This window comes from Drosophila mauritiana, chromosome X (assembly GCF_004382145.1).
Source record: "Drosophila mauritiana strain mau12 chromosome X, ASM438214v1, whole genome shotgun sequence".
In the NCBI taxonomy this organism is placed as follows: domain Eukaryota; kingdom Metazoa; phylum Arthropoda; class Insecta; order Diptera; family Drosophilidae; genus Drosophila; species Drosophila mauritiana.
This window is the reverse complement of record NC_046672.1, coordinates 16,785,465-16,807,775: the sequence shown is the minus strand read 5'-3', so window position 1 is coordinate 16,807,775 and position 22,311 is coordinate 16,785,465. Positions and strand designations below refer to the sequence as shown.

Below are 22,311 nucleotides of genomic sequence, written 5' to 3'. Positions count from 1 at the left end.
GACAGCAAGGGGGTGTACGAACTAAAGGAGCATTTGCTTGAGGAGTTCAACATGTACTTCTATCACTACACCAAAGAGGACAAGTCCAAGGCCGAGGAACTGCAACGGGAGCGCCGAAAGGCCAAGAAGCAGCTTGTCTGCTGCCCGCCACCAATGTTGCCAAAACTAACACCAGCCTTCACGTGAGTCTAAAGAGAATATGTTTTAATCCATACAATCTCTAATCTACTAATCTCTTCTAGATCCATGGCCAACATCCTGCAGTGCCCTGTGTTCCTCAACATCTGCGTGTTGATTATGGAAAGGGCTTTAAATACTTACAGTCGCTCCTTTACCGAATCCCATCTTCAAAAGGTATTTGTATTACATTTTACAGAAGTTTCAATTCTTCTAAAATTGCAATTCGTTTATTTCCCTACAGGTCCTTCACCTGCTTGGTTATGCCATTCAGGAGGAGCTTAGCGAGAACTATCCCTTCTTGAGCTTCTACGAGCGTTCCCAGGAGTACGGAGTTCTGGAGAAGTTGGAAGAGCTCGCCCGCTGCCCGAGGGTGAGTCTAATCCCTAAAAGTTAAAAGTTCCACAAGCTAATACCAATTTGTATTATTTATTACCTATTACCCGGCCAGTTGGAGGCTCATTACGACTTTGTGCTGTGGACCATCGAGCGTTTCAAGCAGCTGCAGGCAAAGCAGTCTCCCAGTGATGGTGGAGCAGGACCCAGTTGCTCTCAGCAAAAAACCGGGGAGAAACTGTCACTCAGCGCCGAGGAGCAGGCGCGTGAGGAGAGGGAAAATCGTGCTCGTCTAGCAGCCGAGCGTCGAGCCCACATAATGGCCCAGATGCAGAAAGCCCAGAAGTCGTTCATAAGCAGCAATGCAGAAATGTTTGCGGACACCGAAAACGAAACACGCAAAGAGTCAGCATCCACGGGTCCAATGGATTGGGAGGATATACCCTCCGAGGAGGAACAGGGAGCAGTGGGCCTTGAGTCGAACGTAGCCTGCTTGGGACCGCACCGCAAGATTTATCATGGCAGCGATGATACCTTCAAATGCATCCTATGCTTCGAGAACTGTGCCATCAGCCGTGGGGGCCGGCAATTGGTTAGCTCTGCCTTTGTCCAAACCTCACGTGTGATCTTCACTACGCCCAATTTGCGTAATAGTAAGAGCGCACTGCACATTAGTTGCTGCGGCCATGTGATGCACTACAGCTGCTGGCTGGAGTACTTCAGCAACGAGGAGTTCAAGGAGCTGCGTCGTCCGCACCGCAATCGTGCGGCCCTAGCCCAGACCGCCAACGTGGAGTTCCAATGTCCGTATTGCCGAACCCTAAGTAACACTATAGTACCGGTAACCGAAACGCTGCCTGCTTTTTCGGCGCCTCCTTCACCGAACGAAAGCTATTTACCATTGGACAGTTTCGTGGAGATGATGAGCACACTGGCCATCGAACTGGGTCACATGAAGGACCACGAATTGACAACACTTCCAAGTGTGTCCCACATTTTGCGCTTGTCTGGCGTGGTCGGTGGCATGGCTCAATACGAGCGGAGCGTGCAGCTCATCAAGAATCCTCCTAGGTTGCATGGTGACTACATGGAAGGGATAGAATTCCTAAAAAAAGCCCTGCTAAATACCATGAAGGTTCAGCACTCACATCTAAAGGTCCAACTAGGCATCGAAAGTATCGAGATTGTAGCCATACTGTGGGACAGCTGCAGCTACACGCTGCAGGCGCTGGAGATCTATTTGTACGCGGTCGAGAAGCCATTGAAGGCCGAGCTGTCAATGCGCCACCAGAGCTGTGCCAGGAACTTGGTGAGGGCTTGCTCACGCAGCTCCGCCTTGGAATGGGAAAATGATGTTCCATTGCTTGCGTCGATGCGTACCCAGGCGGAGTTCTCCTCTAGACTGCTAGATACAATCTTTAATCATAGTGACACCAGTGTGCTCGTATGGGACTGCTTCCGCGTGCTGGTGCCGTTCCAGTTTGCAGTGCTCAATCTGATGGTACCCGAGATGGGTAAGTGTGAAAATCATTCGTTAACCAATTGTAATTGACCAGATTGTTTCCTAATTGTTCAGGATTTAAAACAATCATACCCAGCGGCAGCATGTTCGACTTTTACATCATGCAGACTATGTTCCTGGCCCAGCTCACCAAGGCGGTCCTCTGCTTTGACGTGAATAAGGAGAAGGCCAAACGAGCGGAGAAGACGCCCAATCCTGAACTTACACAATTGGATTACGTAGAGCAGCTACCATCAAGAATTCGGGACAACATGATCGACTTTTATCGACGCTACAATATCCCAGCCAGAGTGCTGCAGAAGACTCAACAGAAACAGCTGGAGGAGGAAGAATCGGAAGAGAATCAGGGTCATGTGCAGACAGTGGTGATACCCTGTGAATCGCATGATTTGGCCCTTCTTCTCGAGTACGTGCAGCGACAGATGAGCTCATTCCTGCGCTGCTCCTGTCTCTTCTATCGCTTTCTCACCGATGTGGATTTCCCAGACACGTTTCCCACAGATCAACCGGATCGCTTTGATCTGATGTGCCAGTACTTGGGTCTGGACCCCATGCTGGGTGTCTACTTTGATATGGAGACGGTATACGCCACCATGATGCACTCGTTTGCCTCGCATCCTCACATTGACCTTGAAGTGGAACAGCGTTGCCAGCCTGAAGAACGAGGGGCGACGGACCTTCAGGTGGAGCCTTGCCTGCGCCCGCTGCCACGCTTAAAGGTACTGTGTGATGACTTCAGCGATTTGATCAACAGCGTCTCGGACATCTTCTGTCCGAACAACGAGCGCGAGGAGATGAAGACGCCAACGATGTGTCTGATATGCGGCTTAATCCTGTGCGGTCAGTCGTACTGCTGCCAGCCAGAGCTGGGCAGCATGCACTCGGTGGGCGCGTGCACTCATCACGCTCTCGCTTGTGGCGCCGAAGTGGGCATCTTTCTGCGCATTCGCGACTGCCAGGTGGTGTACCTGGGCCGCGGCAAGGGGTGCTTCGTCCCGCCGCCATATTTGGACGAGTACGGCGAGACGGATATGGGTCTGAGGCGCGGCAATCCGCTGAGACTGTCCGAGGCGGCTTACAGAAAGATCTACCTGCAGTGGCTGGGACATGGGCTGCACGGGGAGATCGCCCGTCTGAACGACAATGCTAATGTGGCGGCGGCGGCGCAGTGGCATCACATGTAGTCCTCCGCAGCCACCGAGAAGGAAGCAGGGGACAGGCAGCAAAATGGAAATGGCGGCAGTCTATGTGATTATTACATACTAACATTAGGAGAGCCTATTTTTACGTCTAAGCATTTTACTACTTATCCGTTTTGGAGAAGCGCTCACTCATCCAGCGAGCCAACCAGGCACCCAGCCAGCACCCCCACCCCACACAGTCAACGACACCAGCCACGAACACGCCATCACCACACAATCCTGTCCAGCGGCCCCCAAGCGGGAACTGTAACCATTGGTTGATTTTTTCTTATTAATTAATATTAATTGATAACAATATTCTTATTACTTTTTTGAGCTATCGTTAGTAAACTTGTTGATAGTTTGAGCGGCCCAGTGCCCTCCTCTAGTTACATATATGTATGTGTATACATATATGCATATGTATATATATATATATATAATCAAATGCTAAAAAATATAACAACTAGGTTAGATTTTTGCCAGCACTTCGAATGTTGTCGCGCAGCAACTAAAGAAGAAAGTTACTTTAAAATAAAGGAAAAATAAGTATTTCCTGCTCTCTCCTCTCTCTCTCGCTCGTGCTCATGCAGCCCCACTCGATGTATATATAGTCCCGAACTTTGAGTGCCGATCCTAACCAGGTTGAGATCCTTTTTTTTTTTGGCGTTTGTTGAGTTTTTCATTTAGTTAGTGTAAAAATATTGATACCGATTAAGAGTACGTCCAAAATTCGTAGTCGCGCCTCATCCTCCCCTTCCATAACTAACCCACCTCCCTCCACCCCCTCAAACAACACACCTCACACACCACTCCATCCGCCCACCAACCACCTACGCACACACTGAAGCATACACCCTCTCTTTCAGAGCCCTGTTTGATATCCATCTCACTCTAACCCGAGGAACACGATAATATTAGTCAAACCATGTTTACTTGATCAATATACTTAACACCCTATACGACTATATATTTACATAATAACGCGTATATATATATGAATATATATATTATATATATTTTATATATATATATTATATATATGTATATATTATATATAATATATATATATATTATATACAGTATATATATACATATATATATATATATTATAGAAACATAACACGCATATTTCTTTTTATGTATTGTACAACAAACAAATAAATCGACTATGTAAGTGAAATTCAAGCAAAACAAAAACTAATGTTCTCGAAACACATAAATCGTAAGGAAATGGATAATGAAACAGAAGCAAAACAAGAAACAACAGAAATAAATGCAACATTTTAGTGATATTCAAATGTGCTTGCGTTTTTAGTGGGTGGTTTTCCAAATGTACAGTCTAAAAGTTGTCGGCATGATATTTCGTCTTAAAGATTTTCGAATTTTTGAGATATGAAAGCTGCGATTGTTTGTCGATTGTTAAAAAATCCCTGCAGGCTGAAAACTGTTCGAAAAAAAATTGAATGTGATCTAAACTTTCAGTTGACAGTGAGAAGTGGTCTATATACAACTTTGCATTGATTGCCTCATTAATTTGAAATAAATAAACTGAACTTGATAGTTTAATTATATCGAAATAATCATTAGCAAATGAATTTTATTAATTTAATGGTTTCAAATGTAAGCAAACATTGAATAAATGCGAATCCAATTAAAAACATATACATATGTACGTATAAAAATTACAATTACGAAACCTTTAACTAGCCTAAAATTTGCTGCTCGGTGTGGCTGTGCCTAACTAATAGTTAGCATACATATCTACATATGTAGATGAACACTAGATATGTCAGATATCGAGCTATGTTGAAGACAAAGGGCATATACTTAGTTATACAATCGTTTTTTTTCTTAAGCTTATATACAATTTGGTATTTGATTAAACGTGATTATTTACAGAAAAAGTGTAAAAAAAATTTATTTTTTCCTTGGCTAATTCGAAATATTGGAAAATTCTCGAAATTGTTCGTAAAAATATTGCTAAACGTATATATTCCCTAATATTGCGAATAAATTCAGAATATCTACAGAAAAATGCACAAGACGGCGGTAAAATCTATGTTTGGCAGCTGGGAGAGGGCACTTCTACTTGATGATGATCTCCGCCGGCGGCAAAATGTTGTCCCTGTACAAGCAGTACCAGATGCTGGAGTACCAAATGGTGCGGTCCATCCACTCGCTGCCCGCCAGGACGTGGCCAATGAAGGGTGCATCGCGCGATCTGTTAGGAAGGATTATATTACACTATTTCATTCCAGTCAAATATGATGTATATGATGTCCCACCTCATGATCTGCGCCTGCGTACGCTCCACAAAGGTGATGGCCCAGCTCCAGGGAAAGTCGCGTTTTCGCTCGCAGCCCAGGTACGCCGTGCTGCTCTGCAAGAAGATCTCCCGCACAATGGTCGTTTTGTCATTCTTGTCCTTCTTGGACACCACAATCTTTCCATCCCGCAGCTCGCACTGCAGCGTTTTAAAGGTTTTCGTTCTGGAGTCGGCGAATCGCAGCTCCTTGCCGGGCGTTACGGTGGCTAGATTTTTCACCGCTCGCTGAATCTCGCACAGCATCTCAACGGGACGTACCACCAGGTAGTTGTGCTTGCGATCCTCCTCAGGCCAATAGGACCAATTCAGAATGACATCGAACACCTTGGTGTCATGGTGAAGCGGACGCTCTAAGCTGTCGTTCAGGATCACCTCGTACAGGGTCAACTGATGGGTGGGCAGCTGCATCTTGGCGGAGTATTCACGGCACAGCTCGTAGGCGGTCTTCGTGGGCGATATGGTGGCATTCACTTGCGTCTTCTCCTGCTCAAAGGAAAAACACAGACAGTTGGTAAAAACACATATTTTATCATTATTATATTTAACGAAATCCCACCTCTGTTTTGTTTTCAGGATTAGGATTCAGGTTGATCCAGATCTTGATGTCCCCGGACTGCTTCACCGCATCCTTAAGCGTTTCGGCGGCCGCATAATACTTTTGCAGACATGCCAGCATGGCCTGCTCCCGTTTCTAAAAGGAGTATGATCCTAAATCATATATCACATGTATGTTTATTTTAAGTTAACTCACAATTTCATCGGCACTGCAGGGGAAAAGATTCTTGTAGAGCACAACTAGATCACTGAGCACATCCGCCTCCTTTTGTGAGTAGATTAGCTCGTCGCTCTGTGAATTTAATTATAATTTAAAACAAAATCTTTAAAATATAAAAAAAAGCCACTATTTTAAAGCATCAGTTGGGTACTAATTCTTCTTGATATATGCATGTATATACTTCATTGTAAATCTTTCGACTTTATGGATGTACGAGTTGGGTAATTTGTAGAAATTTCGCTTATATCATATAGAAATTCAATCCCTTTACCTTCTTGGCCAGCAACGTGGGACCCCAGATCATGGTTAGGTTTTGGACACTCATCTTGTTCTTGGCCTGCTGCGAACTAATGAAGACCAGATGACCCACGATCCGACGCAGTGTTTCGCGCTCGATGGCTGAGAGGCGGGCAAGTAGCTCCCGATAGATGGGAATCTTTTCGGTGGCCACCGCCAGCTCCGTGACGAAGACAAAGCTGTCCGTCAGCTTGCCTAGCAATCGTTCGGGTAGATCGCGCATGAAACGCTTGAGGACATTGGCCACATCGTGCTCATTGTATTCATTTCGGGTGATCTCCACATTGAAGGCGTCCGCGCGGAAGGCGCTCATCAGCTTGTGCATGGAGTTCTCCGATCCGGACTTGCGATAAATGCCCTCCGACATGGAGCCGTGGATGTACACAAAGTTTATGCACTTGTCCACAATGACGGGCACATCGTATCGCGTAAGCTGTTGATCGCCCAGCGAGAAGCCATTGTTGTGGGCCACTTCGCGGATGATGTGCCTCCAGATCTTTGTCTCGCGTGCAGAACTCATGATCATGTAGACCGCATACGGCGGGCAGTCGATCATTAGCATGGGTCCGCTTTCCACGTGCAGATTGTCAATGGAGTCGTCACTCTCCTTCAGCACTGTTTCAAAATATGGGTTTAATGGGATTTTACGTGGATTAGTTTAAGGATCACCTCACCTATGCAGCGCGCTTTGCGCAGATCCATCTTCTCCACATTGCCGTTGGCCTCGCTTACAAAGATCAAACGTCGCTGGCTCTTGCGAAGCACCAACCAGGTGCCGCTCCACTCCGAGGTGATAGAGTTCTGCAGATTAATGGCATATGCATCCTGTCCAGCTAAATCCAACTAATGAATGTACTCACCTTAAGGTAACACCATCCAGCACGGTAGTAGTGGCAAGTGTACTTCACCGGCAGGCTGTTGGTCAAGCTCTCCAGGATCTTTTGCATCCAGACGCCGCGTTCCGACTCCTTGCCCACGCCATACAGATGCGAGACACGCTGCTGCTTCACATTACCCGACGAGCTGCTGGTCATTAGAAGATTGGGATTGGATGACATGGTATCCCCCACTCCGTTTCCGTTCTTTGGCTGTGACGTGGTTATCTCGAAGCAGTAGAAATGGGTAGCTGTGTCCGTGACGCGACTATTGCTCACGCATTGCAGCGTGGTGATCGTGTCCAGGGGTATCATTTCCCTGGGCGTCTTCATCTCCTGGTCGAGGAACGTCTGAAACTGGCGTTCCCTGAGTATGGCCTTGCGATTCTGCATCTCCTTGAGTATATCCTCCACGACACCGGATGGGAAACGCACCAGCGGACCCTCGTAGCGGATTAGCAAAGGCGATAAGCTCGGTCTGGGCACCATTTGCAGGGCCACCCGTACGTCGGACTGCCGCTGATTGGCTGCCCTGAAGCTGGCCTTTCGTTTCATGGCGTCCATTTTCAGTTTTACATTGGAGATGGCATTCATGGTTTGACGGAAGCGGGAGCCGATGGTGGAGCGATTCTCCTGACCGCCGGTGGCATCCTTGCTACCTCCAATGGCTTCCAGATATGTGGGTGGGCTGTCGCCTTCGATTGTCGGCGTAGTTTTAGAAGTGTTGGGTGTTACATCGGAACCTGATGCCTTATCCGGCACAAACCAATTGGTGCGGTTCCTTGAGGCACTGGCCAAGTCCACTGGTCCACTGGCCTTATTTGTCGACTCCGGCATTCGGCTGAGATAGGGCTTTGCTCGCTCCTGGTCCGAGTCCAGCATATTCTCCATGCTATCACTCAGCAGACGGGCATTCTGGTGCACTATCTGCGGCTGCTGGGGCTTAGGTGATGTGGCGGCACTCGTCGTGGGCTCTTCCTCGGAGGTGCACATGCTCACATCGTCCTGCTCCGCCTTCACCGTGCCGTAGGTGTCCTCCTCCAGCAAATGCTCGAGCAGCAGCAACTCATTGCTTTTGTTGGACCTGGCCAGGGTCGAACTCTTGCTGCTCAGCGGGTCGAACTCTTCTATGAGGGCCTGTGGCAGGGGAACTCCGCCCACAGCTCCTTCGCAGGCATCCAACTCCGAATCCTCGGTGATGCATGCCAGCTGCTGCTGCTCCGCCACCTGGTTGGGGGTCAGTACATTGCTGCGACTGCTCCCTGCTGTGGCCATTTCAAAGAGCTTGCCGTATGTTGCCTCCTGATTGGCATACACCGGTTCGGGCGAGGAGCTCCCCTCCTGTTCCTCATCCCCATCCTCCTCCACGTTCTCATCTTCACCGTAGAACTCCCACGAATCGCTGCGTTCTGGTTTCGGTGTCTTGGTCTCCGCCTCTGCATTCTTGGCGGAGATCAGCAGGGATTCCTCGCGCTCTGCGGCCGCTGCAGCCCGATTGAGTTCCTCCAGCTGGGCAGAGTCGACGGGCGGACGTCGCAGTTCGATGTGTTCGTAGTTCTTCCGACGCTTCTGGCGCACCGGCGGCTGCAGTGCATCCATGCGGAACTGCTCCGGTTGCTGGGAGAGGCGGGGTGGAGGAAAGGCAGGCATGGGCAGTCGCGGCGACTCGTCGCCATTTGAGGAGCTGCTGCTCAGCTGCCGCTGGTTGCGCAACTGCACCAATTGGGCAGCCTCCTGGGCGAGATTCCTGGACATTGGCGAGTCACTGGGCGAGGGTCGTGATCGCAGTGCCTCATCGTAGCTGGGCGGTTTGCCTTGCGTTTTAGGCACCTCATAGCATCCGTCGTCCTCCTGATCCGGATCCGGCCGCAGATAATTCTCCTTTTGCAGCTTTGCCTCGTTTTCACGCAGATCCGGGAGACCACCGTTTCGGTTCAATGGACTCGAGAACTGGATCGTGTTGAAGACCTCCGTATTGGGCATCGTCTGCCGCCTGTCCAGATCCATGTCACCCGATCCTCCTGGCCTTCCGCCTATGCCTATATCCGTCTTGTCCTTATTCCTGCCAAGACTGAAATTGGAGCCGAATCTCTTGCTGGCGTGCTTCAAACTTCGGCCAGCATCCGCTCCGATGGTGCTGATTGCCTCCGTGGAGCTCTTGAGGTTCCTGTCCAGTCGCTTCTTGGCTCCCTTGGCCTTGAACGTAATCCGCTCGCCGATGGCTTCTCCCAGCAGCTTAGATGTGGTGCCCAGCGATCGAAGCAGGTTACTAGGGAGTTTAAGGAACACAATCTATTAGATATATTGACTTTTGGTGCTAAAGACTATTCCATTCCCGTTAAGTTAGTGGTTAAGATCCAAGAAAACATCAAGCTAAAAATGTTAGACCACAAAAATCTTCGTGTTCAGAGGGGAGATCATTCCAAAGATTGAATATGGGAATCAAACCAAACCAAAACACCACTTATCATTCAAAGAACACGAAAAGAAGTCCTTCAAGGATTTCCCATTATAAATTCAATACTTAAATTTAAATTATTTCAATATATGAAGAGTGGCAATCACACCAAAACCAATAAAAACCTAAAAAATATTGCTTGATATTTACCAATATGCCGCAGTTATAACTTTGCTTAATATTTTTAAACAATTAAGACTAAGGCACCCGACAATACCTTTCCCATACACGATTCCCTACCGACTGATCTTGAAAACAATTGTCGACCGCACAAAACTCAGATTTCGGTGTGAAAAACGATCTTAAGACTTTCCGCTCTACTATTTATAAACAATTCCGCTTGTCATTGATCTTGAACAGACGCCGGGCTATTTATAGTGACGAATCCCTTGATGGGCCCATTTATATTCACGGTTGGACAGGGCGGCGGAAGTGATCTTGAGGAGACGCACCTCGAAATAGAAGGACATGGAGTTCCGCAGGGAAGTACATAAATAGGAGGGTATGCTATCAAACTGGAGGCATAATTGTGCCCAAATGTGATGTGTAAATGATTAGTGAAAACAGCTGTTTCCATCTTAGGAAGCTAAAATAAATCGTTTCAGCTCTACCAAACTCAGAAATGTCGCTGTTAAAAATTATTTATCTAAATCCAAAGTACCCACAGAAAAATGCCAACTCTGTGATAAACTCTCGATAAGAAATGGGCGCCAAAAAAAAGGCTCAATAAACCAGATAGCAATTCTAGCAAATTTGTATAGTAATGCCGAAGCAAAAATGTGATTATTTAACGATGTGTGTTTTGGCTTCAAATGTTTACCTAAATGCAATAACATTTTGTTGTTTGATGTTTAAAAAATTATTGTAACCACAACCGCAAATTAAGAAAACATTTAAAGAAGTTGAACTACTAAAAAGTGCAGTGAAAAAAAAAAAACATAAAAGAACTCAGCTAATACCAAATTGAAGAAGTTTCATATAATTAAATTAGAAGTGAAAAGGATTTTAAAAATTATTTTTCTCCGTGCATAAACTTTTATAAACATTTTGTGCTATCTACAACCAAATTTACTACCCAAAAATCCACTTATTAACATATATACTGTGTATTGTTAGCTTCCATTTCACAGCAACAAAAAATATAAAGGGGCAACCCATCGGAAAACTAAGGAAAGTGCAGGACAAAGGATAGAAATGATGGTCAATGGTTTACTTGTCATCGTCGCCATCTTGGCTGCCGGAGGACTGTTCTGCGGAGGAGGACTCTGCCTGTGGATGGTGCCCGTTTGGATCCGGGTGATCCGACTGCGGAATGGATGAATCGACGGCGTCTACGTACCCGGGTGACTGCGACTTGAACTTGCCGCTGTGGGAGCTCTCGCTGCAGTCCAGTGAGGCGTTGGACGCGTACCGCGATTCTTCCCGATCCTCGCCAGCTTTGCCTGACGTCTGCACACTGGTGGTGGACAGCTCGCTGCAGATCGAGGCACGCTGGTCGAGCAGGATGTTGAGTGGCTTGGGTGGAATCTGTGGCGCCGCTCGCAAAATCCTCAGTGGCACCTCATCGTCCGGATCCGGATAGGGATCCTCCGGCTCGCCCGCTGGTGGCAATCGCTGGCGTGGTGCTGGCCTTGGTGTCGCATACATCGGCTCCTGGACATTCTCATTGGCATCCGGACCGTAGATCGGCTGCTGACTATCGGAGTTGTTCTCCTGCAGGATCAACTTGTTTTGTCCACTCGATGGCAGCTTCTTTTCCGCACAATTGCCGTGCAGATTCTCCGCATTTATGTTGAGTTTCTTAATGTTATTGTGGTTGATATTGTTGCTGGGACTATTGGGCCTTCTGATCTCGATATTCTCGTAGTTGGCGGGACGCAGCTCTGGATAGAGGCGGCGGGGAGCGGGCACAGGACGCGCCTGCTCCATGGTGGAGCCTAGAGGATAGAGATAGAAAATCGGGTTAAAACTGTTTGTAACAAACTGATTAGAACCGAAAGTATGTATTTTTACGTGATACATAATACCTGAGTAGATATAAAAACTTGAATTTTTTAATCTAGGTAAAGAGACAATCCTCTCTATCCCTAAGGACCATAGGTAGCCGTTAGGTTATCCCAACATCTTTTAGCTCTACATATTTGTGACCCGTTGACCTTAAAAGTTACCTGATTAGGATAGCCGAAGGATTTAAGCCCTGTGAGATGACTTAATCCGTACATTATCTACTCTTACAGGTATCCCCTTGGAATTTCAGTAGTTACCTGCTTGAGTTTCCCAGGTTACCTCTTGCACTATATAAGTCTCGAATTCCGCTTGAAACCTCACACTTCTCACCAGTTAACTGAACATTCGACATGTCCACGAGCCTCTTTCAATTCTATCAATCCTCACTGATTTTCTGGAGCCATCTGATCCATCTAGTGCTGCAGTTCATCCAGACCAACTGCTGGAATCACATCACACAGAAGAAGCAGCAGCAGGAGGAACTCAACGAACCCTGTGCCATCTCAAAAACCATGGACGCCTTCGTGGAGGAGCAGCAGAAGCGGGTGCAACGGAAGGCCCAGGAGTACGCCAAGGTGGAGCTACTGCATCGCCTGCTCGTCCAGCAGCAACTGCAGGAACTGGAGCAGCGCCGACTCATTCGATTGGCTCTGGCCAGGAGGCGACTGGACTACTCCAATTAGACTAGCCGTGCAATTAGCTCATAATTTATTTAGATTTATAATTTACGCTTAGATTATGCCCAAGTATTCGCAATTTTTAAGTGGCCACATAATTAAGTGCCAACGAGGCAAATGCAAATAAAAAAATGCAGAGAGTGCGGAAATTAAAGACACGTGTTTGCATTTCTTCTCGAACGACCAACAAGGTTCGCCTCTTCGATCATCATTAGTTTTTCCCCCACTCACAGATGCGCTTTCACTTTCCGCTTTCAAAGTCAGCGCTTTTCAGTCGATTATTTATTCAGTTGGATTGAAACAGAGATTTGAATAAACAATATACAAACGGCCCGAGTGCAATTATCAGCACATTTTCAACGGCGAGCTTAGAAAGTCGGATAGAAAACTAAAAAACAACGATAAGTTTCAAATTCAATAAACAAAGTTTGCAGTTCTGTGGAATTTGATAGATATATTATCTATCAAAAGGATGTAATCTGACCATCAATAAGTAGCTTTAGGTTTAATGAAAACAAAGCAAACCATTTTGAGTATTCAAAGCAACCACACACATCATACTTTACTTGAGGTAATGGGTATGCAATAGTCGAACCAAACGACCGCAGTGTGCTCTCTAGTTTTTACGTTTATATAATATAGTAGATAATAGCTTAATACACCCAACTACTCCCAAGCATTGTAACTCTTACGAGCGAAGCATCTGGCATTTGAGAGTTGTTTACATCACTGCTCCATTGATGATCTTAATTTCTTGGGCCCACCCATTGCTACGCTTTCCTCGCATTGCAGTTCCCTGAACTTTTCAACTCTCGACAGCGTCTAAAGTGGACCAGAGCCCACCAGATCGGATGGAATCGGATTGGATCGCTTGGCATGGAATTGCAGAGAGTGGACCATCTGGGCATGCCGGGAATTGCTGTCGTTGTCGCTTAAGTGGTCGCCCCACTTCAAATGGGAGTTCTCCTCCACTCCAGCAATAGTCCACTTCCCTCGGCCTCGATGATTTTGTTTATAAGCGTTTAAAGTTTAAACGAACCCATTGTTGCGTTTATTGTCGCCGGGGCACTTCTCTTTTTTTATATTTTTTTTGCATATTGCGCTGGATAAGTTGGATGAATGAACTTGATGGATGACTCACATTAGATCGGACCCTAAATTATTTCCCGGGAATATCAGCTAGACCTACTACTACGCCGCCTGTCCCGCCTCCTCCTCGATGATTAATCGAATTTCAAATTTTACGCTCTCACACCAGGGGATATATATATATATATATATATATATATATATATATACTCGAATCGACTCGCATAGTAAAGCGAGTGCTGACCAAGTGAATCAATTGTTTTGCCGCACACAATCACGAATACGAATCCACATTCAATTACCCAATTCTGTGACCATGTGGACTATCCACAGTGCGTTTCATAGACGTAGGGCATTCTGGTTTTCATATTTATATGAAATTGGAACTCCTTATTACTATTATTTTTTTATGTATTCATAATAAAACGATCTTAACTCTCTCCATGTAACAAAATTTAAAAGACATGTATCAACTATTTGCTCTTTAATTATTGTCCCCATAGATATGACTGAAATGTGTCACACTTTCGTGTGGTGAGATACTCGCGAATTGTACCCAGTGCATATAGTCAGTATAGTATAAAACACTCTCTATATACACGTTCTGTCCAGATATCGTTCGTATTTATAGTGGCTGGGCAAAAGAGCGATAACAATGACGAGCCGCCCAAGAGTGATAATTATATAGAGCTGAATGCCAGTTTACATCATGAATGACCGGCCATAGATGGTGGTGTGCAAATCCTTGGGATTGTATGGTAAACTTGATAGGCAAATCATAACTCTTGATTCATCAATGGCAGCAATAAGCAATATCTATATATGATAAACATGAAACTTAAAGTTCAGATACTATGTTCTGCAAGGAATATTTTCGATGAAGAATTTGGAGCTTTGATAGCGACAAACATGGCCATAAATCCATCTTGGAGTGCCATTTAAGCCAATTTTGATTTATGTGTACATTCATATGTATCATATTTCGCTGATTTGCTCCATTATTTTGCGCAATTATACGATCTAATAGGGCTTACTTCCGTTGCGATAATATTTGGGCAAGCCACAAATGTATATATTTCAAAATATAGTACATATATGCATGTGCAATATGAAAACGCTTGTACTTAATTCATATTTATATGTTTGCATGCAAATAAAGTGATGCATTCATGCGCATTTGCAATTGGATAGTCATTTATTTATTCGCATGAATCACTTGCGTTCTCCCCTTGCGTTTTTATGCATTTCTTCTTTTGTTGCATTGTTATTTTGCTAATTACAGCAGTTTCCATGGACCAAGAGCAATGGCTATATGATAGTGCACTGAGAAAAATGGCGTGCATCTAGTTTGCATGTCAAATATGTACTATTTTCAGAATCATTGATAACACTTTGATACGTGTTTGGATAATACTTGGTATAATATTGGAATAACTGAAGTTGTGAATAGAGAACAGATATAGATAATAATATTTTGCCTGTGTATCTATACGTATTCTCTGATTCTGATTCACAGGCCGCGTTTGAGCTTTGTTTTTGTTTATGTTTATAAGCGCGATAAGAGCGGCGACAGTAAAAATAAGCTGAGTTAACTGTTCGTCCCTCATTCCGGGATCGTATTCATGGTGCAAAAAGTACAAAACTGAAACTGAACTGGAGGAAATGGGCACAGATAGTTCCACACTCGACTTAACGCTTCCATGGCCCCAATTATATAAGACCAGAGAGTGCGAAGAATCGGAGAATCAGAGGGGGCAGTGTGGGGTTAAGCGATCTCGCGACTCGATTTCCAAGTTGTTTGACAGCATTTTTTGTCGTATGTAAGTTGCCATCGATTTGTGATTTGATTTACACACAGAGAAACGAGAAGACAGGTAGACAAAGAAGAATCCACAAAGCGATCGTTAGAGGGTAAAGGAAATCCCAGACACTTGACACCTGGACTATCACGAGGGGAATGCTAAGCGTGTAGCTATTCCGTTCATCTGTAAGTCTTTTTGCCCCAAAATACGTTTAAATAGGAATCTTTAGGTGTATCTACTGAAGGGTTACAGATTTATGGTCATTTACCATATTGTTTTGACAAGCCATTTAGTACACTCGATGTGTTCCAATTGTAAACAAGAAAAAGCTATTACATAAGTAGGCTATAGTGAATAAATAGTAGATTACAGCTCTTCCCATTTAATATAAATATATTGTAGATAGAATGAGCAGCTAATATTCTCGTTTAATGATCATAATGTTTGCGGATCATAGATACATTAAGCTCTAAAAATCCAAATATTTGTCAACTCACGAGTTTGTTTATTTTTTTACGTACCCCAACGAACTTATGCATAGTGTACTTTATTTATTACCATAACTAAACGATCTTGAGAGGCTTTTATTTATTTAGCCCGTTTTTCGGACTTATCGCCTGGATTGATCGATTATTTGGTTATTGATTCTTCTGCGAAAGTCAAAGGGAAAAGCGCATCCAATCGGAGAATGTGTGTCGGCTGTCTTAATATGTTTATAATTGACTTAATTGCCAAACAATTAAGAACAGCAACAAAATGTGTCAAACGATGGAGAGAAAGAGAGAGGGGGGAGAGCGTTGGAGAGATGGAGCGGAGAGGCGCAACAGGTGACACCTGCCCCGCTCGCACAGTCTATCGCCAAATGGGAGCGATAAGCAGTTAGAAGCGAAATATATGTATGTCAAAAATTATCATAAATACAGATGTGAACACAGCAATAGGGATATTATAAATTTAGGAAAAATTATTATATTAAACGCATATATGCAAATACATAGGTGGCAAAAACACTAAATTAACATATTATGAAAAATATATATACATATACTAACGAAAAGTTTTTAAACATTTAAATGTTTTATGATTAAAATTCACAATGTTATCAATATTGCCGTATTTCGCTTTATTTACATTTAATTTAGATATTACTATTATTTGGCACATATTTGTCTCTAAAAATTATCAGCCCACCAACACAGACACACAGCCCGTATATAAACACGGATTGATTAGAACGCATTGGAGAGAGAAGAGACCATTGAAAATCGAAGCCCGCAGAAAAAGAGATCGCGAAGAAACTGCGGCTTTCAAATAAAAATAATAAAAATCGCTTTTACCTTTCGCTTTTGCCTTGTTAAAAATTTCGTATGCAGTTTATGCGTGGTCAACTTAACTTCGTTTTATATTCACAACACACACACACACAACCAGAGCACAACAATAAAAAACAAAACAAAGAGTGTGAGAGAGAGGGAGAGAGCGGTGGGCGAATAGTGTCTGCTAAATTGCTAAACGGATTTCCCACACATATCGATATTGCACTGATATTTTACGGCCGCAACTTGTTGACACATTTCCACAAACATTTCGGCCCAGTTTGCAACAACTTTTTTATTTGTTTATTTATTTACTATTCTTGCGGAATGAATCACTTGCGGAATGTCTCACACACACATACGCGCGCGTACGCATTGTTTGCATCCGTCTCTCTCTCTTGCACGATCGGTGTCTTTATTGTTGTTGGCTTCAAAAGGGAACAACAACTATTCGCTAAACAAAAGTTGACAATTCGCGGATGGAAAAGTCATGACCAGAACAAGATTCTTTGTTTCGTCCCCAAAGCCCGCTTTCCGAACCGGATTTTCCGATCCGAACGATCTGCGCCCGATCGAAAAATACAAATGCATAATGTAATATAACGGGGCGCGCCTAGTGTGACCATTGGTGGAAAGACGGGGATTGCCTGCAAAAGTGATACTAGCTATTAATTTTTGTTAGATGTAACTCCATACTTATTTCTTTAATACTAACTTTCTTTCTAAATAGCTGAAGAATTTTATATTAATATGTGGCTTAATATTATCTCGACATGAATGCCAGATTTCAGTTTTTTGCCACTAATATCAAGCAACTGGAATTTAGCGGATTTTAAAATTTAAAAAGCACCGCCCAAGGCAAAATCATTATAGCGCTTTGACTACATAAACTATATCATTTAAGTAAGATTGTACGCACTGCCAGCTATCGATAGCAAGTAATCGGCTGGTCGTGATGGATAAAATTGCTTCCACACTCTGGTAACACTGCATTGTATACCAGAAAAAAAATGGTATTAGCATTAGCAGCGAAAAAATCAAGTAAATAAAGAAAAAATCAATTAAAAGTGCGCCACTCTAAAGGATCATCCCAAAATATTCGATCATCAATATCAGATGCTTAAGAATCGGCCGGAAAATCCGACACCGAACTATTAGGCTAGTGAAAAAGTGCAAAATAAACATTCGCCCAGTGGAGGGGGCATACAAAAAAAAAACACTCGAGAGTCTTCCGAAAATACACATATTATACCACACGGATCGCTTTGGATCTACAATGGCCACCAGCGAGATCTCGAGCTCCAATGAGCGGCACTACTACGCCAAACTGGAGGCCATCAAGGACATCAGGGACAAGACGCTGTCGCTGGAGAAGCTCAAGGTGCGGATCATCAAGGAGGTGAAGCTGAGCGACGACGAGGAGAAGTGCCTGGAGGAGTACCGCAAGGAGATGGAGCACCTGCTCGAGGAGAAAATGTCGCACGTGGAGGAGCTGCGCCAGATCCATGCGGACATCAACGACATGGAGAACATCATCAAGCAGACGAAGGAGAACCAGACGCGCTCCTTCGACATGGCCAATCGGGTGTACGAGGAGTACCTGGCCCTAAAGTACCAGATTGATCACATGCGCCGCGACTATCTCGGACTAAGCCCGCTGCGAGATCTGCACGAGGAGGAGGGCAGTCCCATTTCGAAGGATCGCTTCCAGACCAACTTCCTTAAGGTGGCCGCCCAGTCGGCGGCAGCAGCAGCTGCTGCAGCTGCGGCGGCGGCCTCGGTTAATCAGAACTCGTCGCTGGCCCGTCCGCATGCCCGGCATCCTCTGATGCCGGAGGCCACGGTCACCGCGCTGCCTTCTGGCGGCGGACAAGGCGGCGTTGGTGGTGGCGGCGCTGCAGGCGGTGGCGGAGGATCTGTGGGCGGCGGAGGCGGTAGTGGCGGCAATCCTGGACACGCCTTCATGCCACCCGCACCGCCGGGAGCAGGCAGTGCTGCTGCCGCCGCCGCTGCTGCTGCAGTGCGTCTGGGCAAGGGCGACTTCTCAGCACCACCGCCGCCGCCGCCGCCAAGCAATCGACTACAGCAATCGCCCTCGATCGGCATCGGCCACCATCCCTCGTTCCGCTCCGACTTCAATGTGAATCTCCGCCAGCAGCCGCCGCCCATGAAGTCCTGTCTGTCCTGCCACCAGCAGATCCACCGGAACGCGCCCATCTGTCCGCTCTGCAAGGCCAAGTCGCGCTCCCGCAATCCCAAGAAGCCCAAGAAGAAGAACAACTAAGCGGCCACCGTTCAAGACCAGCAACTACACTCATCTTAACTCCGGAGCTGGTTCCGGAAACTTAGCGCACTAAATCGAATGTGTTTTTTTTTGCCTCATCTATTTATTATTAATCCCAATGGAAAGTATTACAACGACGCAAGGCGGGTGTGTTCGTGATTGTCGGAGAAGTTTTAAAAGAACGTCAAATAACTGCATTAATATTTTATAAATTATTAGGGTATTTAAAAACCCCTGAACAAATTATTTATGACAGGCCGGCCATTAACAAATTCTCATAACAATTTTAGTTGGTAAGCTCAATTTGATTTTTATTTTTACTATAATCATAGGATAAGTATTTTTTAAAAGCTCAAATAACGTGTCAAATTATCGAGAACAAAAATTTTGTTTATACATGTAAGCCATGCTAAATATGCAACTATGTTATATTTAAGCAGCAAAAAAAACCACAAATATCAATAAAAATATTTCATTTTTAAATGGGTTTTTGAAATAGATTTGAGTGTATAATGTGTATTTTAATACAATGTTTATACATTTTCATTATTTTTTATCCATTTTTACATCTTACATTTGCCATACATCGCTTGTGATCTAAAGAGTATTGTTAGTATACAACGTACTAAAATTCAGATCCATGGTATTTTGGCCTGTCCCTGCACTTGGTCACACCTAACTTCAGCCGAGCAAAAAGTTCGGATTCTTTATTCAATATTTTAATCCAGCCCGCAAAACAACAAATTCGTATTTGTTGCGCCAAGTCTCGTTGTTTCAATTGCAATTTTAGTAAAACATAGCAACAACCAATTCAAATTGAACGCATCAGTGCATTTGGTTTTCTTCTTTTTTTTTTTGGTTTTTGTGGATCAGTTTGTCGTTTTGGTTCTTGTTGTCGCTGCGTGCGTAGAATTTGTGAAAAGAGAAAGTTCTGCGCCGCGTCTTTCTCCGCCTCTCTTTCTCCAATTCTCCGCACAGTCGTGGCCAAGAAGTTGCGCCTGCGCAGCGACAATTTCACAAGAAATCGAGGTCGATCGCAACTGGGTAAGTGTCTTTCACGGAAAGTGGCCCAAAAAGTGATGTTTAAAGCCTGTAACTAAAATAATAATAATAAATTGTATATCTTCGAAACTCTTTGCTATATGTAGGCTTTATAGGCCACCGTTCTTTATTCGTTGGTTTTAGCTCGTTATTGCTTAAATGTGTTTGAAATACAAAATATATTATAATATATTGTTATGTGTTGTATATTAGATATGCTTCTTATGTTAGATATGGACGATTGCTCTTCGTGGCATTATTTTATACTAAAATTTATACACAATTATGTATAATAATTATTTCATAATTGCTGTTTTTAGAATAATATTTAATGTTGTACTTATGTTATGTTGTTTTTTTAAGTTTTTCTCTTTCCATAATATGGTTAGTAAAACTACTTTCGAATTGTTCCATTTATCATCACAATTTTGCCCCCTTCCCTTGCAGTAATCCGTTTGGAACACCATGGGCACCACGCAGACAGTATCTCCAGTGGCTGGAAAGGATAAGACCAACGATACCTCCAAAGGATCTCCCTCGAAGGCTAAGTCCAATGGCCAGGTCCAAGGCAAGACCAAAAACAAGGAGGTCAACGCTCTGCCGCCCCAGAAATCGGTGGTCATCGCCTATCTATGCTGGCTTTTCGGCGGAATCTTCGGCCTGCATCATCTGTACCTGCACCGCGATCGCCACGCCTTCATTTGGTGGTGCACCCTGGGTGGGTACATGGGCATTGGCTGGATGGGCGAGCTCTTCCTGATCCCCGAATATGTGCGGGATGCCAACGAGGATCCCAAGTTCGTCAAGATGTTCGTGGCCAAGCTGCAGGCGTATCCGAAACCGCCGTACTCCTCGAAGAGATTCGTGGGCCAGGTGATGATCGGCCATCTGTTCGGTCAAGTGTGCTCCATGGCCATTCCGGAGACGCTGGTCGGCGGCTGGGATCTGAGCTTTCTGCACTGGGCGATACCGCTCTTTGTTTCCCTGGGCGTTTGGCTGGTGGGCAACATTGGCCGGGAGCAGGGTGTATGGTGGCACTGCCTGCTGGCCGCCTATCTGGCGTATCCGGCCAGGTATCTGATATACGACGAGACCTACTCCCTGCTGCTCACTGGTCTCGTGGCGGCACTGACCTTCGACGGCTTGTCCAAGCAATGGCGCAGGACTCCACCACGAAGGGGAAGCCCCGGTGAGAGGACCTTCAAGCTGACCACCGCCGTGATCATCTACTGCGCCTTCTGGGGCAGCTTCCTGTACTTCAACGGCACCATTTCGGACGAGGACGGCGGCGAAGTGCCCATCCACGAGGCCATCCATAACTTCTTGGCCTCCGCCTGGTGGACAGATCTGAAGCAAGCCCTGCAGGACACCTATAACTATGCGCAGCATCACGGCTGGTACGAGACCTGGAAGGAGGTGTTCGAAAGCATGGACGTGGATGGCGAACGCAATTCATACAAGGTCTTGGGCGTGAGTGCCACCGCCTCGCAGGCAGAGATCACCGCTGCGTACAGGAAGCTCTCCAAGGAGTACCATCCTGACAAGGTCAAGGACGAGGGCTTGCGGGCCCAGGCCCACCAGCGCTTTATCGAAATCCAGCAGGCGTACAGTGTGCTCAGCAAGATCAAGTCCAACCGGCGGCGCAAAAACAAGCAGTACCAGGAGGAGGAGGCCATCGTCCTTTGAGCGGAGCTGTCCTCCATCTAGTCTAAGTATTTATAACGACTAGGAAGTAAGATTCATTAAATGCGATTACTTAAAGCAATAGTACCCAAATGCTGCTAGAGCACATATTGCGAATTCTCTAAATGTAATTCATATTAATTAGCTAATGCTGTTCACCTGTATTTGTTTCCACATGTATTTATTACCATAAATCTACGTTGTTTATTGTCAAGACTGCGTTTAAAAATATTAAAGCACCCTAAAATGCATTCAAAATACCAAATGCTAATCAAAAATTTCCTTTTACTGGGTATTTATTAGTCGGTCAATCGGTCGAACTGTGCGCACCGTCGATGCGAGTAGAGAAAATAGAAAATTAGTTGCGCTTACGTGTCGTTCATTAAGAAAATGCCTTTAACTAATTACCGCGTGACCGGCAAAACATTACCAAATCACGTTTCCCTTTCTCAGTGAAAGAAT

General features: G+C 45.0%; 5 protein-coding genes across 6 annotated transcripts in view; 4 read left to right on the top strand and 1 right to left on the bottom strand.

The window, feature by feature from the left end:
• The window catches only part of LOC117146432 (E3 ubiquitin-protein ligase UBR1), a 12,000-nt gene extending 7,773 nt beyond the window's left edge, over positions 1 to 4,227 (top strand). The window contains exons 7-11 of the mRNA XM_033312639.1: positions 1 to 182; positions 243 to 354; positions 422 to 550; positions 629 to 2,027; positions 2,090 to 4,227. The exon at positions 1 to 182 is cut by the window's left edge and continues 980 nt beyond it. Of these exons, the coding sequence (XP_033168530.1) occupies positions 1 to 182; positions 243 to 354; positions 422 to 550; positions 629 to 2,027; positions 2,090 to 3,219 (2,952 nt within the window). The 3' untranslated portion in view covers positions 3,220 to 4,227. The remainder of the gene's footprint in view (positions 183 to 242; positions 355 to 421; positions 551 to 628; positions 2,028 to 2,089) is intronic.
• A 553-nt stretch (positions 4,228 to 4,780) lies between these two features.
• On the bottom strand, positions 4,781 to 17,442 carry LOC117146650. Of its 2 annotated transcripts, none has more exons than XM_033312983.1 (9): positions 16,863 to 17,442; positions 11,164 to 11,887; positions 7,478 to 9,761; positions 7,292 to 7,418; positions 6,592 to 7,232; positions 6,297 to 6,392; positions 6,102 to 6,236; positions 5,505 to 6,028; positions 4,781 to 5,440 (listed from the first exon to the last, which is right to left on the bottom strand). In XM_033312983.1, the coding sequence occupies exons 2-9, from the start codon at positions 11,877 to 11,879 to the stop codon at positions 5,305 to 5,307; spliced, it is 4,659 nt and encodes a 1,552-aa protein (XP_033168874.1). In that variant the 5' UTR covers positions 11,880 to 11,887; positions 16,863 to 17,442; the 3' UTR covers positions 4,781 to 5,304. The 2 variants fall into 2 exon arrangements, with proteins under 2 accessions (XP_033168874.1, XP_033168875.1); XM_033312984.1 differs by having other exon boundaries at positions 11,290 to 11,887.
• Positions 12,221 to 12,792, top strand: LOC117146651. Its single transcript, XM_033312986.1, has one exon. It carries the CDS (start codon positions 12,308 to 12,310, stop codon positions 12,638 to 12,640), a length of 333 nt encoding a protein of 110 aa, XP_033168877.1. The 5' UTR covers positions 12,221 to 12,307; the 3' UTR covers positions 12,641 to 12,792.
• A 381-nt stretch (positions 17,443 to 17,823) lies between the features above and the next one.
• On the top strand, positions 17,824 to 19,575 carry LOC117148116 (zinc finger C4H2 domain-containing protein). Its single transcript, XM_033315336.1, has one exon. It carries the CDS (start codon positions 18,118 to 18,120, stop codon positions 19,123 to 19,125), a length of 1,008 nt encoding a protein of 335 aa, XP_033171227.1. The 5' UTR covers positions 17,824 to 18,117; the 3' UTR covers positions 19,126 to 19,575.
• Positions 19,576 to 19,790: 215 nt separating this feature from the next.
• LOC117146751 (dnaJ homolog subfamily C member 22) lies at positions 19,791 to 22,127 on the top strand. Its single transcript, XM_033313231.1, has 2 exons — positions 19,791 to 20,169; positions 20,614 to 22,127. The coding sequence occupies exon 2, from the start codon at positions 20,632 to 20,634 to the stop codon at positions 21,850 to 21,852; it is 1,221 nt and encodes a 406-aa protein (XP_033169122.1). The 5' UTR covers positions 19,791 to 20,169; positions 20,614 to 20,631; the 3' UTR covers positions 21,853 to 22,127.
• The last annotated feature ends 184 nt before the right edge of the window (positions 22,128 to 22,311 follow it).

Excerpts from the sequence above, each read along its gene's own strand:
- LOC117146651 (XM_033312986.1), top strand. The coding sequence starts at position 12,308 with ATGTCCACGAGCCTCTTTCAATTCTATCAATCCTCACTGATTTTCTGG.
- LOC117148116 (XM_033315336.1), top strand. The coding sequence starts at position 18,118 with ATGGCCACCAGCGAGATCTCGAGCTCCAATGAGCGGCACTACTACGCC.
- LOC117146751 (XM_033313231.1), top strand. The coding sequence starts at position 20,632 with ATGGGCACCACGCAGACAGTATCTCCAGTGGCTGGAAAGGATAAGACC.
- LOC117146650 (XM_033312983.1), bottom strand. The coding sequence starts at position 11,879 with ATGGAGCAGGCGCGTCCTGTGCCCGCTCCCCGCCGCCTCTATCCAGAG. Across the intron at positions 9,762-11,163 it reads CAAGATGGCGACGATGACAA|TAACCTGCTTCGATCGCTGG; the intron begins GTAAACCATTGA and ends TAAACTCCCTAG. Across the intron at positions 7,419-7,477 it reads CTGGATGGTGTTACCTTAAG|AACTCTATCACCTCGGAGTG; the intron begins GTGAGTACATTC and ends ATTAATCTGCAG.